General features: G+C 38.9%; 1 protein-coding gene across 1 annotated transcript in view; it reads right to left on the bottom strand.

Moving 5' to 3' along the window:
- Positions 1–10,859, bottom strand: part of LOC140231858 (delphilin-like) — a 48,711-nt gene extending 37,852 nt beyond the window's left edge. The window contains 8 exon segments of the mRNA XM_072312009.1: positions 600–764; positions 1,319–1,404; positions 2,259–2,333; positions 3,166–3,319; positions 10,197–10,517; positions 10,520–10,594; positions 10,597–10,771; positions 10,773–10,859. Of these exon segments, the coding sequence (XP_072168110.1) occupies positions 600–764; positions 1,319–1,404; positions 2,259–2,333; positions 3,166–3,319; positions 10,197–10,517; positions 10,520–10,594; positions 10,597–10,771; positions 10,773–10,859 (1,138 nt within the window).
- Positions 10,860–19,640: the final 8,781 nt, after the last annotated feature.

Here is a 19,640-nt window from a genome sequence, read left to right as displayed (position 1 = left end):
TAGTATAGCGATCTTTTTTCCTTGCCAAAAGTGAGAAGCAAAATTTGTACAGCTGTACAAGAACTGAGCCATCATCTTGAAACTTCAAGGTAAAGGAATGCCCTTTGTTTAGCTGGTGACAGTTGTTAAAGGGGGTGGGGGGGGGGGGGGTTAAAGAGCAACATCTGAATTCTTCCATCAGTGCAATTTACTGCAAATGTTTTTCTTTTTTTCTCTCTCTCTCTTAAACATTCATTCTCTCCTATTCTTCTATTTCTTTTCTTCCATCTATTCTTTTCTTTTCATATCCTCCATTTCTTACCATTCCTTTTCCTGCCATTTTGTTTTGTTTTGCCTTTGCTTTTTGGGGGTGTTTTGTTTGTTTGTTTGTTTGTTTTTTTTTTTGGGGGGGGGAGGGGAGGAACCAAATGTTCTGCTAAAATGTACAATTGTACATGCCACAAAAATGATGCAATGCCCATACTGACACGGGGTTGCATAAACACTGAATGGCAATTCCAGCAACATGACAGATCCCTGTCATCACTCCCATTGTTTTGTTTTATTTTGTTTTGTTTTGTTTTTGTCTTGTTTTCCTGTTAATCATGTGTAACACTCACCAGAGGATGCTACCACAGGACCGGTCTCCACCACCAGCGTCGGGGTGGAGCCACTCCCCTTTAGGAGTTCCACCAGCTCGTCATGTGACTTCTTCTTCACGTTCAGGCCGTTGAGTCGCAGGATGCGATCACCCGTCCTCAGGCCGGCTCTCTCTGCGGCACCACCTATGGGTAGCCATTCATTTTCAAAGCAATTTTTGTCAAGTCAATGTTTCATGGGTAGTATAAATCTGACTGGCTGCATGGGGGGGGGGGGGTTGTCCTGGTAAAAGACATGGCTAGTATAAAACTGTCAATGATGTCAGATAGACTTCAATATGGGTGATTAGGGGTCATCAAACAACACAGTTTTTCTAATGAGATGTACACAACTGATTAGATTACAATAATTTACTTGTGGCAATGCTGACAATTTTACCACATGAAAATTGCATGAAACTATAGATATGGAATGATATTCCTGGTATCAAATTCCATTAGAAGAACTGTGGGGAAAATCATCAACTAAATCTTTTTTTTTTTTTACACTTAACACGGTGAGGCTTGCTACAACCGATTAATCCTAATATAAAAAAAAAAAATGACAAAAGGTAATCTGTTAAAGTCTACACAGCTATTTGATTTTCCATGGAAATTTAGATATGCCTTTACTTCATAATGTTTGGATCAATCCTACAGTATTGTACCTCTAGTCCCACAGGGGTTAGTTTCTCACCCACCTTTATCTATGGTCTCAATAATGACAGGGTTTTCTCCAGCAAGAACAAAACCAAATGATCCACCTGCTCGGTTGATGGTGACAATCCTGTAAAGTTTCAAGATGGCAGCAACAGTCAGAAATTAGAAATAACTTTCTGTTGTACATTATCTGATTGTCTACAGTACAAAATCAGGGCATACTGAGATGTATTTCCCATTCAACTCTCACATCCATACAAGTATGCAACAGACAGACTGCAGATGGAAAATCACATGTAAACAAAATTAGCAAAAAATACATTCATAACCTATTATTAAAGAGCATCACTTGCCAATGGTCATAAACATACATATTGTAATGTGGTACCATAAGATTGACCAATGTCTGACCTGATAGTTTTACAAAATTGAACTCACGATTCTCCCCCCCCCCCCCCCATGCTGCAGCTGTATGGTCACAAATACTACTGCCTGGCATGCCGTGCTCAGTTTCACACTGCCATGGGAGAAGTCTGCAAAAGTGTAATCTTCGTTCTTCGACCTACAGTTGTATGTTTGCCAACTTGTACAAGTTCTTCAATCATGATTAGCACATAATTAAATACATCATATAAACAGATCAGAAAGTGACACAACTAACAAAGAAATTTCACTCAAAGCATCAACTGTAAACTAAAACCAACCATTTTACAAATATATACAAATTATACCTATGTAACTACACCATTATATTAGTAGGAACAAGCTGTATCAACACTATCATCCTATTCACAAATCATTGCAGCACCCATGGAACACACTATCAAGCATCAATTTTACTTGTAATTACATAATTTTATACTGTAAACAAATGCATGTGAAATCATAACAGACGTTGCAATTCAAGGAACATTTGTAACAGCAACATACAGTAATATTAAAGCAAAAGCATGCAAGACATCATATTTATACTGCATGTACCTCTTTCCTGTTGCTGGTTCATCTTTCGTCACCAAAAAGTCAAACCTGTCACGGTGCTTCGGCGGCACAAATATCCTGACAAAATGAATGAGACCAGTGCAAAGTAAAAAATGATGTCATCCCTGTACTGAAGGGCATGTCTACACGGATACTACAGAAAGCAGTTGATTTGTACATTTGTGAGGGAGCGAGCGAGAAATGAAATTTTTCGGTGAGCTTTATCACTGAGAAGTGATTTAATTGTTTTACTGTACATCTACCTTTCCCTTAAACACAAAGACTGAATATACCTCCATCATGGAACTATCACATTTTCATTTCATCTTTCATATTTTACTTTGTTACTACCTTGTGGATCAATAATCTTAATATTTTATACTTCTCGTCTCATGGACCTATCATCTAGATACATTTGTTGAATGCATGGAGAAGGTAGTTCATGCTCTCTCTCCCTCTCTCTCTCTCTCTCTCTCTATTCCCCTCCGTCCCTTTTAAGTTTTACGACCCTTTTAAACCCCTGGACATTCGATTAAATTTGAAATACTGAAAATAAAGCTACAAATTGTATAAGAAAGCTGAGGTTGCAGAGACAATCCCCCCCCCCAAAAAAAAAAGAAAAACAGTCTGAAGAGAGGTTGTTTATCAGAAATATTTATATTTTCTTTAAAGATTTAGAAGAAATCATTAAAGGAAGTAGAGCAATGGACCCATGGAGACTAAAGGAGATGGGACAATTTCCATTAATATCGGAATGACAAAGAAAAAAGGATGCAATGTACAATGTAACAGCTATTGGCTGTTATGAGTACAACTAATATCCCCCCCCCCCCCAATCTTTGAAGAATGATGCACACACACACACACACACACACACACACACACACACACACACACAATCATCACTTACCTGATGTCTTCAAAGAGCTTCCGCTCTGTGGGTGTGTCCAGAAGCCCGGAGAGGGCTCTCCCAAACATGTCCACTTTTTTGTCCCTGGCATAGCGCTTCAACAGTGCCAAGAGGGTTTCCTTCTTCAGAGGTTCATTGTAAATACTGCATCCAGCTGTCGAGAGAAAAGAAAGTTACTTTTTTACGATATGTATACTATACTTTTTTACTATATCTATACTATACTTTCTTTACTATTATTCATATCGGAATGGGGGGCACTTTTTTGCCTCTGTACAAAGGAATATCACTTTTGGCCCCCACTTTTTTTCTTGAAGTATATCTATACTATACTTTCTTTACTATAACGGAATGGGGGGGGGGCACTTCTTTGCCTCCATACAAAGGAATATCACTTTTGGGCCCCACTTTTTTTCTTGAAGTATATCTATACTTTCTTAACGGAATGGGAGGTGGGGGCACTTCTTTGCCTCCATACAAAGGAATTTCACTTTTGGCCCCCACTTTTTTTCATTAGACAAAAAAAGAAAGAAAGAATAAAACCTAAAAAGGAAACAAGTCTAACTCAACAGTCATTACTTGAAATCTGCTTTGTCCAACACTTACAGTATGAGTGACTGTGACTGACTGTGAATGAGCATCTAAAGTCCCCAGGCCCAAAGGTGAAACTTCATGTTATTTACACATAACAATGTACAGTGTACATTTGTTGTATATTTCATGATTAACCCATTGAAGACAGACTGATTACCCTGTAACTTGCATTTCCCATTCACCTCAGCCCAACAATGCTCAGGACTACTCTTCGACAGGTTAAAGGACAAGTTCACCTTCATAAACATAAGGATTGAGAGAATGCAGCAATATTAGTAGAACACATCATTGAAAGTTTGAGGAAAATCGGAGAATCCGTTCAAAAGTTATGAATTTTTGAAGTTTTGTGGCAGTAACCGCTGGATGAGAAGACTACTGCAACGTATGAATAACTTAGATGTCACATGCGTACAACAATATATAAGGAAAAATATAATTTTTAGAGAATTTCACAAAATTTCATCTTTTGAAAAAAGTGCACATTCCCTTGACTCGTTACCGACATACTGTTAAACGAGAAATGTTCGCGTGCATTTTAATTTCGCGAATTTCGCGAGCGCCAGATTCGCGAAATTAAAATGCACGCGAAATTTCTTATCTACATTATATGCATTGAACGCAAGTGGCAATTCGCGAAAATTTCTTGCCGCGAAAAGGCCGTCGGCTCCAATTCGCGAAAATTTCGTGCCGCGAATATATCATGTTTTACAGTATGTTACGGATAATATTATTCCCCCTGCCTTTAGATAGAGGCAAGTCAAGTGCTCTTTTATTATGCGAAAAAAAGTGAAAATATGTTGAATTTTCTTCACATTTTCTTTATACTCTTGTACGCATATGCTCACAAGCTGTAGTAGTCTCCTCATCCAGCGGTTCCAACACAAAAATTTTTAACATTCATAACTTTTGCATCGATTGTCCAATTTTCCTCAAACTTTTACTGATGTGTTCTACTAATATTGCTGCATTCTCTCATTTCTTATGTTTATGAAGGTGAACTTGTCCTTTTAATTTACAAGTGTACATCATTATAACCAGCGCAGGAATGAGAAATAAACATACATTGTTCACTAAATATGTACTAAGTACAGTACTGTTACACATATCATCCTTTTTCAAGGGAATAGTTACAGTTTGTATAAAATAATTTCCTACTTTGGATTACAATATACAGCACATGCATGTCATATATATAGGAAGCAATATTTTCATGAGAATTTGCTGACTTTGCAGATTGCTTCAGCAGTTACTCATAATGAAATTCTATGAAATAAACTGTGTATGCAGTATCAAGGCAATTATGTTGATTGCATTCATGTGCATGTATAACATTGTTTGTGGCAGTCACACCTTTCTCTGCTCTTTGAGTTTTTGTAAGTTAATCACAAAATATTTGTAAATTTATTCTTCATTTTTAAATCAACAACTCTTCTGTCATATGAATTCCTGAAGTTGTCGCATGAAGAAAAGGCTGCAGAAAAATTGTAAACAAACAGACTAAAGTTTATGCTTTCATTAGTCAAATGATTACAACAACTGACTATGCAATGTGCCATCAGTAATTTCATGTAAGCTACTGTACATCATGTACTATCCGGAGTAAAAAATAACCACTGTAGTGGCAGACTATTATGTACAGAAGCTACAGTGTATGTATACCCACTAACTCTTAATCAAGAAAAAAAAAAGGCAAATTTATATAGGTCTATTTGTTGTGTTGACAGTCTACCCACAATTCCCATGAAGGGGTTTAACTACAATTGTATTGTGATTACATAATCCCCTTTTTTAAATGCCAGCCATCTCATTCACTGCTGTGGAAAGGAACCAGCTTGTTTCTGTGGATCAACCCAAATCTCCTTGTAATACAAAAATTGGGCTTCTGCAGACAAGTCACTGCAGACAAGAGCAGTGGCTGTCAATAGACCCCTGCTTTTATCTCACAGGTGACTACATTACTTGATCAAAGCATTTCGAGGAGATTGTAATTCCCTTAGTCACATTGATGCGTGCACAACAGAAATTGTGGGTCACAAAGGAGCGTGGCTGCCATGCCTATCGATCGCTGGAAAGCCAGTGATCATAAAAGAGCCCCCAGCTGGCACGCTTGGGTGGAAACAAAGCCATTCTCATAACCCCCCTGCTTGCTCTGGTCTGACAATGGCGGACAGGGAGGGGGGAACAATGGTCATTTGCACGAAGCGGATTCACAACACCATTGATTAGCGTGCACTGAGGAATTCAATGTCACCGAGAAAGGCGTGTTTGCGGTGAATCATTAGGCGAGACTGGACCTTCTTTTATTGTTCTCGGCCGAATGATATCATCCTGCATGCGACAACTCCACCCAGAAACCATAAACATACAAATCAGTCAGTTGAATTCTACTTCCTTTCTTTTGCAGGACTGCAGGTCCTATTGGCGATATCGGGACACTGATCTTCTTAATTTGTATGTAATTGCTGTTGATCATCTCTTCGGTGAAATTGTGTTTACAGCTGTACAAGCACTCTTGCATCCAGATAAAATTTCGAACATACACTTTCACTGTATAAATCTGACATTTTTAAGAAATATTGTGCAGTAAAAGAGATTTAGATATAATATCAAAGATTTACAGACAATATACATGTACCCTCAGAATTCCAGTACATTGTAGGCCTAAACAATATTTATTGTGATCATATTAAATCTTTACATGTTCCTATGTTCAATTATATTTGCATCTTGAATCAATGCCTGCAATTAGATTAAAAATCTAATTGCTTTTTTCTCATTCAGAGTACGTACAGTGTACTTCCATGAAATAGGATAAATACAGTACACACAAACACAGAAATTGTACACGCATGCACACACAAAAGAAAGCCAGGTGAGTGGGGTCCACCCACACACTGCATGGATGATGTCATTAAATATTCACCCTTCCCGACCTACATTGTAGTGCACTCTGCTAATTAAAGTCAAGTCAAATTCATCACCTGCTGAACTACCACTTGCACACTGAACACTACTTGTAGTAGTTGTTGTTGTTTAAAATGTGATAATCTTTATTATTATGAGAAAAGTACAGCATAAGTCAGCTGGCTTGACATCTTGCATGAAATATCAACCTATTATGTATTTTCGCACTTTTTCAACTACAGAACGCAAACAGCTTTTTTTTTTCTTTTTTTTTGTGGACAACTGTGATTTGGTATGAGCATACATACTGTCCTCTCAGGAGTGGAACAACATTGTACACGTATCTCCTGTCATCTCTTGATAACATTGTTTGGAAAACTTCCATAACCATTCATTGTCTGAATTGATCTTCAGAATATTAATATCATATCATATCCTATATGTACAGACCTACAAGTACCTCGTATACAGTGTATATCATCCATATCAAAAGAAGGACACTCCAAATTGAAGCACCCTTAAAATTTCTATTGCACAGAATGACGATATTGTATGATTATGATCAGATCTGTGTACTTGTATCTATTGCTTGATTGCAGTACAGATACAGGTATATGTTTGTATGCTTGAAAAAGACGCCAAGCAGCATTGAAACCAACTCGATGTCAATCAAGTCATAACAATTATTTCATGGTGGTTTTGAAAGGAAATTATATTTCACTTCCCCCCCCCCCCTCCTCTCTCTCTCTGTCTTTCTCTTTCAGGACAGCTCACATCCAGACATGTACAATCTATGCTCAGTATTTACATGTACATTTGTAAATCTCACTTACATGTAAAATGCAACATCTTTTGTGTGGCTGGTCATACATTCTGTATGCCCCAGGACAGCTACCATCAATAATGCATTTGGACTTTCGAGTCACGTCTCAACAAATACAGCCCTTTCACCCTTAATATTTGGACAGTTTACAAATTGGTTTGAATGCCAATAAACATGTCATCCAATCAGTCTTGCCCTATTAGTTACCCTGCTCTCCAATGCAAACAAGGCTTTCAGGTCAAACGAACCCAGAGCACTGAGAGAGAGCAGGCTGCAAGCATCCAGCCACATCTACTTCTGGTTACCATGGCGATGGCCCTGCACATGGCAGGAAGCCATTGTCATAGCAACAGGTGTTGGGAATTTCATTCCATAAGTCTGCTCAGTGGGCACCAGTCTCCCTGGCTTTTCAGCTTCTGAGAATTTCAGCTAGCTGCCTTAGTGTTGAGACATGTGCACTGTACATCAATGTAGTCTTCCAAACACTACTGTACAACTGTATTTTTATTCTTTAACATAATGTAATGTACAAATGTGTGTTCATTTATTGTTCAAAGAGTACTCAATTCAAGATACTCATCAGTGGCAGATTTGCCATATTTAAAGTATCTTAAATCTGCTAAGTAGTAATACTCTTTTGAGACATTTTGTCTTTGCACTGTTTGTTTGTTTGTTTGTCTGCACATGGTTGAATCTAGAAGAATTATACAGGTTTACTGTCAAAGGAAAGGGTGGTGGATTTTATTTATTTTTTTTTTTATGTCAGCTACTGTTTTTAACATCACCGAGCATTTGAGGTATTTTTATCTAGTTCTACAAGTATGGCCTACAATGTATATATGTACACATTCTACTTTTAAAAGGCAGCATGTCGTCAATGCCTCTTGTACATTCAGAATGAATTTGAATTAGAAATCATCGCTCACCTTTGTTCGTAGGTATTATTTTCAGATGTTTCTAATGCAACTACATACATGTATGTGTAGTGTATAAAGATCTATGGATGCAATCCTCAGATCCAGAAACTTAATTCTACCAATGATGACAAAGTATTGATGATGATGACAATGACAAAAACATATTACATTGTACATTGTATAACATTAGCACAGTAATCTGTTCTACTGCACAACACAACGAAAGTTTCTACCAGACGTGATTATAAAGAGAATCGGCAAAAGGAATTCACTGTCAAAAACTTTCAAAGCATGGAATGAAGTACAGTCTGAGTCACAAAATCGTCGCCGGTCACACGAACCGACGAATCACTCAATTTGGGATCAAATTTTCGATTTTGAGATTTTCAATCATTTCGATAGTAGATATTCCATACTACATATTCTGAAATTCTCAGTGTGTAATTCAGTGTAATTTTTACGTAGTTATCACTTTTGTAGAAGTATGTAATTCCATTTGTGAAAATTATTTGTTTTCCCCATAGACACGTGTGTTAAACAATCAGGCGATTCGACGGTTCGGTGACCGCGCGTACTAGTACGCGCGGTCACCGAACCGACGAATCAGTGCGCATTGACTTGCGTGTAGTTTTTGAGATTCAACAGTTCATGACCGCGCGCACAGTGCGCGTACTATGTAATACATGTGTTGACAATGACAACGCTCAATGTACATGTACATATGGACACACTGGGAAAATGACAACGTTCTTTGCAGACCGAAAAATACATGCATGCAGCTCTTTGACGATTTCCCGCTTATTTGTTAACAATACAATTCGATAAAAACATCACAAGTTAGAGCAAAATTGAAGTCTGATGTACTACAAAAATAATTGGAAATTATAGACATGAAAGTGTAGCAACCATACGTCAAAAATGGTGTAACTTCAAACGCGATTTTCTCGAATTGTCATTCTTACGCAAATCTGAGGGATTCGTCGGTTCGTGTGACCGGCGACGAAATAGTGTAGGCCCTACACACAGATAACATACACTGCAAACTATATTTTGTCCTCAGTTGTGGTTGTATGTTCTATCACAATGTAAATACCTGAAACACTTAAAGGCATAATTTACCATTTGCAGATGAAACAAAAACCTGCACTAGTGCTTTAAATGGTTCTAAAATGTGAGTTAGGGATAGAAACAACCACAGTAAAAATTTGAATCTGTATAATCGATGTTAAGTGTTGTTAAATACACAAACTGTGAACAACAGTTATAATAAAAACGTTTCCAGACTAAACCGTCTACAGTTAGGGTTTATTGAGAAAAACACTGAATAATTTAGAATTTACTGCGAAAATTTATACGGTTGGATGATTTGTGATACAACAGACCAACACTATATGCATCAAATGTGATATCTTGCACATTTTTGAAATCACAGCTCCCAAAGGTAAACTGGACCTTTAATACACTACAATAGGTATATTAAAACGTTGACTCTTCTTTTAGTGTACACACGAGTAATGTATATAGGATGGTAACATGAATATGGTTCAGATAAAAAAGCATAATTTTCAGCAGCAAACAACAATGAAGCAAAGAACTTACTGTAGGCTTATACAGTTTTGTGACAGCAAACTAGGTTTGTTTGCACAAGCTACTGTACAATGCAGCTGACTAGGCCTACACCAAAACCTGCAATATTACTTTGGGAAACATTCTACATAGTGTATTAAATGGTTTGAAAATGAAGGTCATGAATATCAATGGTGGGGGGGAGGGGGAAAAGCTGTTATTTTTACCTTTCCTGAAGAATCCTTCTGCTTTATTTTTCCTGTCCTGAGCATGGGCCTCAAATCTTTCAGCAATTTTCTTCACAGACTGATGTCCAGCCCCAGGTATGATGACGAGCTTGAGTTTTGCTGCCCCTGTCACAAACAACTTGGCATCATCGGAATGCTTGATGGGCAGCCCGTTGATTTCTAACACCATGTCACCCGCCTTGAGTCCGTTGTGCATGGCAGGGCTTCCATGTTCAACAATCTCTATGTAGACCGGTCCTGCCCCGATGAGGGTCAGTCCAAACCGGCCCTGCCTGTCGCGGTAGAGTTCACATGTCTTCCACACACGATACGAGGCACAATGCTGGGAGGCACCTCCGGGCATCGTCGCGCCAAAGTTCTGATGGCATCCGATCCCAATGCAGCACGCTCTGGTTGTTGAGTTCCACGAGTTGATCGCCGGGCTGAAGGCCCGCAGCATAGGCATGGCTGTTTGGTTCCACGGAGAGAATGTATGTGGGCGCATCGCCACCAATGGTAAATCCGAATGACGTTGGCCAGTTTTTGTTGTTAACAGGCATGGGGAGCGGCGGCCGGCTTGTGTGGCCGTTTGGAGGATCCGGTGGACGGTCGCGAGGACCGCACCGACCGAGATACTCTCGAAGAGGTTGATCGGCCGGGCATGTTGACTGCCGGCCATATGATTTTCTGTTGTACAAAGAGATGTAAACAAAACGTTTCATTACGATCATCACACATTTAACTGTGGGTGTACAAGACCTCTATACTGTTGTCGGTATCTAAAATCAATTCAAGGCTTTGGACTTGGATGCCCCTGCAATTGCTTTAATGCCCTCTAAAAAATTACCATCAAGACAAAATCTTCATACCCTTTCTAGGAATTCTTGTTTAATGTTATACTCCAATGAATTTGCCTGGAAACAACAGTGATGTTGCCCTGAATGTTCACAATTCAAACCCTGTAATGTTGTACCACCTACATTGTACAAACTTGTACAAAAGTTCTAAAAATGAAGTCCGAGGAGGTTGAATACTGTACAATAATAAGTATAATGTGAACCAACGGTAGTCATTGTCATATTTTCTAGTTTACCAGATAACCCACTGCCCAGGAAATATGGCAATTGTAAAGGCTGTTTTGACTACCATATGGGCATGATATTCCTAAATGTATGAGCACTTTATTTTACAAGATTTACTAATCACAAATTGCTTCATCAGACTGCTCAATATTATCTCTGTTTCATCCATTCAAACATCATTTTCAGGGAGTGATATTGCAAACAGCATAAAATTTGTGGCTGCAGACTCTACAAGAACAGTCTCAACTTTAATGTACTGCAAAACAAAACCAACAACAAACGGAGGATAATACACTGCAGAAAACTGGAATCCAAATGAGCAACCATCAATAGCCTATTTTGCTAGTGACTGCAATAAAGAAGGCTCCTAAATTGGATATAGTCAAACTTTTTATACCACAAATTGCATGTAACAATAGTAATTTTGTAAGTTGAAAAAATCAAACAAACAAACAAAACAAAACAAAGAAAATTGGTTCAGAGAATACAGTACTCCGTTACAACTGCTCAAGTTTCAACATTTTTTGTTGTGGTTGTTTTGCATACAAAGTTTGTTGACAACTTGCCAGGCTGCTCGGACCACATCCTTAATCCAAACGGAATGAGATATATCAAACACATTGGTAAGACCAAGCACATACATGTATTTTCAGAAGCGAATTTCCAGAACCACCTGGTTCCTGATTTATTGTCACACATATCCCTCCTTGAGGAGCCCTAAAGATTGGCAGACACAGGTTAGTAAAAACAATATCATGAGATTCCTCTCCCCCCCCACCCCCCCCCCCCCCCCCCAACCCAAGAGCTGTTGTCAGGTGTTGTCAGGTGTCCCGTTTCAGCAGCCATGACCCCGGGTTGCCAAGGTCAGGATTGAGATCAGGCTCATTTGACCCCCTGGCTTGGCGCATCACATTACGTGAGGAGACACACAACAAATTTTGTACTTTCTCCTGTAGGACAAATGAACAACACTTGGTACTTGTGTTTGCGCTTTGTTCCCTGTTGTCGCATTCAACCTAGGTGAATGACTTCAATTTACTTGAAACAGTTGTAGACAATTTAAGTACAGTTTGCAGTCCCTCCTCAGTGCATCTAGATTAAAAGCTAATCTGAACCACAAAGTTAATTTGCTAATTTTACACAATTTTTACCTCCGCCAAGGGAGGAGGTTATGTTTTCATTACCGTTGGTTTGTTTGCTGGTTTGTTTGTCTGTGTGCAAAAACATTCTCAAAAATACGTTGTGAACAGATTTGGATGAAAGTTACAGGAAAGGTTGAAAATGATACAAGTAACAGATATGCACCATTAAATTTTGGTAGTGATCTGGACATTTTTATGGATTTTATGAAGGATTTTTGATATTTTGGCAGGTACAGTACATATAGGGTCAATAAACTTAGAGTTCAAGCTGTGCATTTTTTAGGTTTTCATATATGCGCACTACAGTGCGCGCTCTAGTTTCTGCTAGGGCGAGGGGCGCCGCGGAGCTAGAATTTGATGACATAACAAAAGGCTTAGAGTATATTGTGAAAGTGGACGATTTTCAGCATGCAACATATGGGTGGAAATCACTGATCTAAATGGAAGAACAAGATAATTGGTGGAAATTAGCTGCTTGGCAGAGGTCTGCGCTCTCAGAGCGCTTAAAGGACAAGTTCACCTTCATTTATAAGGATTGAGAGAATGTAGCAATATTAGTAGAACACATCACTGAAAGTTTGAGGAAAATCGGACAATCCGTTCAAAAGTTACGAATTTTTGAAGTTTTTGTGCAGTCACCGCTGGATGAGAAGACTATTGCAGTGTATGATGTCATGTGCGTACAACAATATAAGGAAAATATAAAGAGAATTTCACAAAATTTCATCTTTTAAAAAAGTACACATTCCCTTGACTCATTACTGACAGTTATGGGTAATAGTATTCCCATTGCCTGTAGAAAGAGTCAAGCGCTCTTTTATTATGCGAAAAAAGTGAAAATATGTTGAATTTTCTTTACATTTTCTTTATTCTGTTGTACTCATGTGACATCACGAGCCTTAGTAGTCTCCTCATCCAGTGGTTCCAACACAAAATTTTTTAAAATTCATAACTTTTGTATCGATTGTCCAAATTCCCTTAAACTTTCACTTATGTTTTCTACTAATATTCACTGCATTCTCTCAATCCTTATGTTTATGAAGGTGAACTTGTCCTTTAACTCTAGTTTTTCACTGTTGTCTCTCTGAATTTTATCTTCAAATGTGTCGCCCTTGAGCAGGACATTATTAAAAAGAAATACATTGGGTTTGTACTTTTACAGGTCACACTCCTTTCACTCAGCCCAAACAAAAATGTGAAGAGTGTTTCTTAACCCGTTGAGGACGAGTCCGAGTACATGTACATACTCGGGCAAGTGTCTATAGATGGGAAATGCGTGTTGTAGCAAAATCAGTCCGTCCTCAATGGGTTACAGGGGAAGTTAAGTCCGAATACAAGTTAGTCTGATAAGAAAGAGTAAAATATTATGAGCTCAACAGTATAATTTTGATCGAAATCAGATGAAAAATTAGGAAGTTATGACATTTTGAAGTTTTGCTACAGTGTACAGTTGTATTTTGGGGGTAAACAGTTCTTGAACAGTCAATATGAATACATGCAAATGGCAAAGTGAGCATGTCATTCCCTCACAACTTATTATAGCTTGTACAATATAAAATTTGGAAATTTCCATGTTTTCATTCAAACGCAAAATTACAAATTACAAATTACAAATTACAAATTTTGTATGCCCGAGGCTCAAATCCTTGTATACATAGTATCTAACTGATCACTATTCTGAAGTTATTCAACCAGGAATAGCATCATGTTTTCAGACTTAAATGACAGAAACATTGAATTTTCATCATTTTTTGTACATGATCAATCATATGAAAAATTGTGAGGGTATGACATGGTTAGCTCACTCAGTGGCATATATTCATATCCACTGTCGAAGTGTTTTGCAGAAATTAGCAAAACTTCAAAATGTCATAACTTCCTTATTTTTCACCTGATTTTAATCAAATTTTTAGCATTGAACTCGTAAGATTTTACTTTTTTATCAGACTAACTTATATTTTGACTGGATTTCCCTGTTTCAAGACTTGATCTCTTTGCTGAACATTGAACGATCAGACACAAGAAGCTCCATCTGTAATTCACCCCCAAGGCCTTAGCATGAAATGGAAATTGTACCACATTGTAAATGTTACTAGTAGTAGACATCTTTGAATCGATCTGCTTTGAGCATGACGTATTGACATGCTTTGAAAAAACTAAACTGCACCCTGTGTCCCTGAGGAGGAAAAGTGTTCTTAAAGGGAAGACAAACCCAAAGAGCAATGTGGATTGAGTGAAAGCAGTAACATTAGTAGAACACATCAGTGAAAGTTTGAGGAAAATCGGGCAATCGATGCAAAAGTTATGAATTTTTAAAGTTTTGGTGTTGGAACCGCTGGATGAGGAGACTACTAGAGGTTATGACGTATGAGAGGACCACAATATAAAGGAAATATAAAAGGAATTCCACAAAAATTCACTTTTCTAGCAAAATGAAAGAGTTCTTGACTAACCGCTTTCAGAAAGCAGGGGAAATAAGTGCTACCCCTAACATATGTCAGTATCAAGTTGATGGAATATGTAATTTTCATGAAAAATGAATTTTCATTGAATTCCCTTTTTATTTTCTTTATATTGTAGTCCACTCATACGTCATAACCTCTAGTAGTCTCCTTACCCAGCAGTTGCAACACCAAAACTTTAAAAATTCATAACTTTTGCATCGATTGCCCGATTTTCCTCAAATTTTCACTGATGTGCTCTATTAATATTACTGCTTTCACTCAATCCACATTGCTGTTTGGGTTTACTTTCCCTTTAAGAGGTCTTCTTCAGTGGTATTATTATGGAAAATTGATAGCAACTCTTGCTGGGATTGCAATTGTCATGGTAACGACAAGAATCCAGCTTCCTGATTGGCTGTTGCTATCGGAAGTTGCCATTCCAGCTATGCTATCCTAACAATATTGTAACATCTTTCACTTTATGAAATGGGGCCCAGACGCCGTGTGAAGCACGCACTTGTGTACAGCAACAGCGCTGTGTATCACACACAAAGCGTAAGCCTCGCCCGTGTGGGTGGTTTGGGCAATTTGTGATAGGGTCAGGATGGATGACAGAGGCATAAAAATATTCATGTAACTGTAACAGTGGCCAGTGGTAGTGTTGTGGCTAGCCAAGACGTTCAGATTAAAAATAAAATGGAGGCTATCTTATCACAGACTTTAATACTGCCAACATTCTCACATTTTGCGCCTGATCACGACAAATTTCTGTGATGTAACATTACACATTTACATGCAAAGCGCGATAATCCTGCAGTGGAGAGCAAGTTTAAAGCCAAAGCCAAAGGCACACGATATCGGGATCGCAGTGTTCGATGTGTCAGCTACGCAGCTAAAACAAGCGCAGTGAGTGACAGTCCAGGAAATCCGCTCATGAGGGGGACTCCCATCGAACAAGGCACTCTCCCCCTCATCGCTCATGAGCGGCTTGGTTTAGATCTTCCAATTTCTCCAACCTTAACGTTAGTTCATTCTAGTGTCTACGTGTTAGGGTACTCAAGACAAGAGGCTCCTTCCCCGCAGTGATCATGATGAGGCCTCCTCTTTTTGTACTTAGAATCCCTAACGTTACTTCTCATCCATCTCACATCTGATATAAGCAGTGGATCTAACAAAAAATCACAGTGTGAACTTGCGACCATTTGTGCCTTTTAATTTTATATCAGATGTGAGATGGATGAGAGGCACTGGCACTGCACTGACTGTTACAGCCCACAGCGGCACAGCCACAGGGCCTACTAACGTTACACAAGTCCACTCCGTGATGAATTAAGATTTTTTTTTTTTTTTTGGATTAAAAACATTTCTTAGAATCTAACGTTATACATTTAACATTTGAATTACATGTTGAATGCCTCATTTAAATACTTAACAAGTTAGACAATTAAAACGAATAGCTTGATCATCAAAATTTAATTTTTACCCGACATCGCCCTCATCGGACATGCGCATGCAAAATAATTAACGTTAGTGAAGCCAAGTCGCTGAAATATTGTTGGTAGGCTAAAGTAAATATGTTTAACTCATCTCCCAAAATCAAAAGTACGTTAACTCACCTGTTTGTGACAGCAGATGAAACTATCCGGGTATTCCGATTCTACATACTTCCAAAAGTCTACTTTGAAAACATGTGCATGGCGAATTTAAATTCCTTCATCTGTTCATCATGCATCTTCCCCTGTCCTACATCTCAGCATAGCTCAACCTCACACTGCACTGTGAAGCTGACTGGCGTATTACGTGTACGAAAAGTTCAGGGAAGAGCATCTACACCAAAATCGCCACCAGCTGCAATACGCTTGTTCACAATGCAAATCACTTGGCAAATCACTTGATACGTGCGTAGTACGAGTAGGTCTACTGCCGTTACTCAGTAGATGGCGTCTCTAGCAATAAAAAATTTGGACCGGCCTTTGTCACGTGACATGATAAAGCCAATGCAAAACGAGTGCAGCATCTCACTATTATTTTGTCGTGTCGTATCGTGAACGGATCGCTTTGTATGCGGAAGCCGCGCTTTCCCACTGCACTGGCCGGCAATGGCCATGGTAAATTTGCGCGATGCGTGTCTCAATCGGATCGCAGATGAATGAAAAGTGGCCGTAGCCGGCCGTGATGACTGTCGTGTTGGAAGGTAAACTTTAAATGGAATGATCAAGCGAACATATTTTTTCTTTAGAGTAATTTGAGACAATTCAGTCGCTCTAAGTAAATTCATGATTACGTGTGACGTGAAATTCGTGTGTTTAAACGAGGTTTTTCGTGAAAGGAGTTCGGATCTAGCCACATGAATGAGAAGATCGACGGGAGAGAGTTTGCTCTTATTTGCGAGAACAGACGATATATGGCCCTTAAGTACTTGTCCCACCTATTAGTATTTGTGTAAGTGATGAACATACCAATGCAATTTCCATCTATCCATGCCATGCATGCTGCATAGCCATAATAATATAGGCTTAGAACATGAACACCTACTACGTGACCTACTCTGCATGCAATCACTGTCCATATGTTAATCACGATTTTTATGCCTCTGCCACGAAGTGTTGCCGGAGGCATTATGTTTTCGGGTTGTCCGTCCGTCCTTCCGTCCGTCCTCAATTTCGTGGACAGCGCCAGTGGTCGGCGCGCAGCGTATCTAAAAAAAAAACGTTGGGGCATAGAAGACTTGAGGTATCAATATCATAATGAAACTTGGCATGTTTATGTATGAGTGGGCGAAACTAAGTTGTGCCCAAAGAGGTTCTATAGAAAAGAGCGCGCGCTCGCATATAGAAGTGGGGCCAATTGAACGACCCGCCGCCATTAGCAAAGAGGTCGACTCCCAGAAGACTGAACCCGGAAGTGCCTATAGTAATACACGTAAAGTACAGCTTCGAAGGTGGGGTTGGGTTGGCAAAATCATTCTAATTTTAAGGAAAATCAATATTTGTCCATATGCCTCCGGATTTTATAAGAGAGATACATTCTCAACACAGTATGTCATGTCTATACGTGTTTTGATGAAAAACGTGTCAAATATGTGCCTTAACATGAAGCCAAAATTGCCAAACAGGCATTCATGCATTCATACTACGTATAAAGATTGCAGAAAGGTAAAGTGTATACTCTTTGGTATGGGAGTACTGATTTCACATAATATATGTCACTTAGAAACATCAGACACACATACAACACACACTTCCACGCACACCCACAACAAACACACACATACGCATTGTGTGTGTGTGTTTGTGTGTGTGTTGAAATTGAAAAACAAAAAAGTGTTTGTGTATGTGTGTGTTGTGTGTGTGTGTGGGAATTTGAAAAAAATGTGGTTTGGTGTGTACGTGTGTGTGCGCACCGGTGTGTGTTGTGAGTGTGTGTGTTTTGTGTGGGTGTGTGTGGGAGTGTGTGTTGTATGTGTGTCTGATGTTTCTAAGTGACATATATTATGTGAAATCAGTACTCCCATACCAAAGAGTATACACTTTACCTTTCTGCAATCTTTATTATGTAGTATGAATGAATGAAATGCCTGTTTGGCAATTTTGGCTTCATGTTAAGGCACATATTTGACACATCAGAACAAGTCCTTTTTTCATCAAAACACGTATACTGTGTTGAGAATGTATCTCTCTTATAAAATCCGGAGGCATATGGACAAACATTGATTTTCCTTAAAATTAGAATGATTTTTCCAACCCAACCCCATCTTCGAAGCTGTACTTTACGTGTATTACTATAGGCACTTCCGGGTTCAGGCTTCTGGTTGTCGACCTCTTTCGTGCGCGCGCGCCACTGTTCAATTGGCCCCGTTTTCATTTGTACGCACTGAATGGTGAGCGCTTACTCTATATAGAACCTCTTTGGTTGTGCCTATCAACTTTTGGGCGCACATGCTCAAGGTCAAAGGTCAAAAGGTCAAGGTCAAATGCATCTATGCAATGTCTGGAGTTTCTTGAAACTTGGTGTATACATGAACTACCAAATAAAGATTCCCCAGAGAGTTTTGGGTCATGAAGTCAAGGGTCAAAGGTCAAGTGAAAATTTTAAAATTTCACTTTTTTCTCCATATCTCACAAATATTTTAAGGTATCTTCATGGAACTTGGTAGGCCCTATATATGGAATATGCATGTAGGTAAACCTAGGTCCTACTGACTGCATGGCAGTGATCATGTATGGAATTTAGGGGTCATGGGTCAAAGGGCAGGGGTCAATGGTCAAGGTCAAGGTCAACTCATCAAAATGTTATTTCTCTCTTTATATCTATGCAATGCCCGCAGCATTTTTTCTTGAAACTTAGTGTATGCATGTATTACCCAATCTCAGATTCTCTTGGAAGTTTCTTGCCAAAAGGTCAAAGTTTATAAGCTCATAAGTTAAACTTATAAAAGGGTCAAAAGTTCGGTACAAATCCTCAAATCCCCAAATACCTACACCAGGTCTCGACACTAACGGTGTCCCGGGACCACCAAAAACGGTGGCTCGGGACCACCAAAAACGCACGTCGGGCCACCAAAATTTCAGAAATGAAGAATTTGGTGGCCTGATCGGGCCACCAAAAAAGGTCGGATGTTTACCTTTGGGCCACCAAAAATAAAAGTTAGTGTGGAGCCCTGCCTACACTCTTATCATCCAATTAAACCTAGTTCAAGGAAAGTGAACATTTAATGCATTTGTGACAAACCTGTCATTTTAATATTTTGCCAGTTATGTGAAACTGTCATCACAC

Source organism: Diadema setosum, chromosome 8, assembly GCF_964275005.1.
Source record: "Diadema setosum chromosome 8, eeDiaSeto1, whole genome shotgun sequence".
Lineage (NCBI taxonomy): Eukaryota > Metazoa > Echinodermata > Echinoidea > Diadematoida > Diadematidae > Diadema > Diadema setosum.
This window is presented reverse-complemented; position numbering and strand designations above follow the sequence as displayed.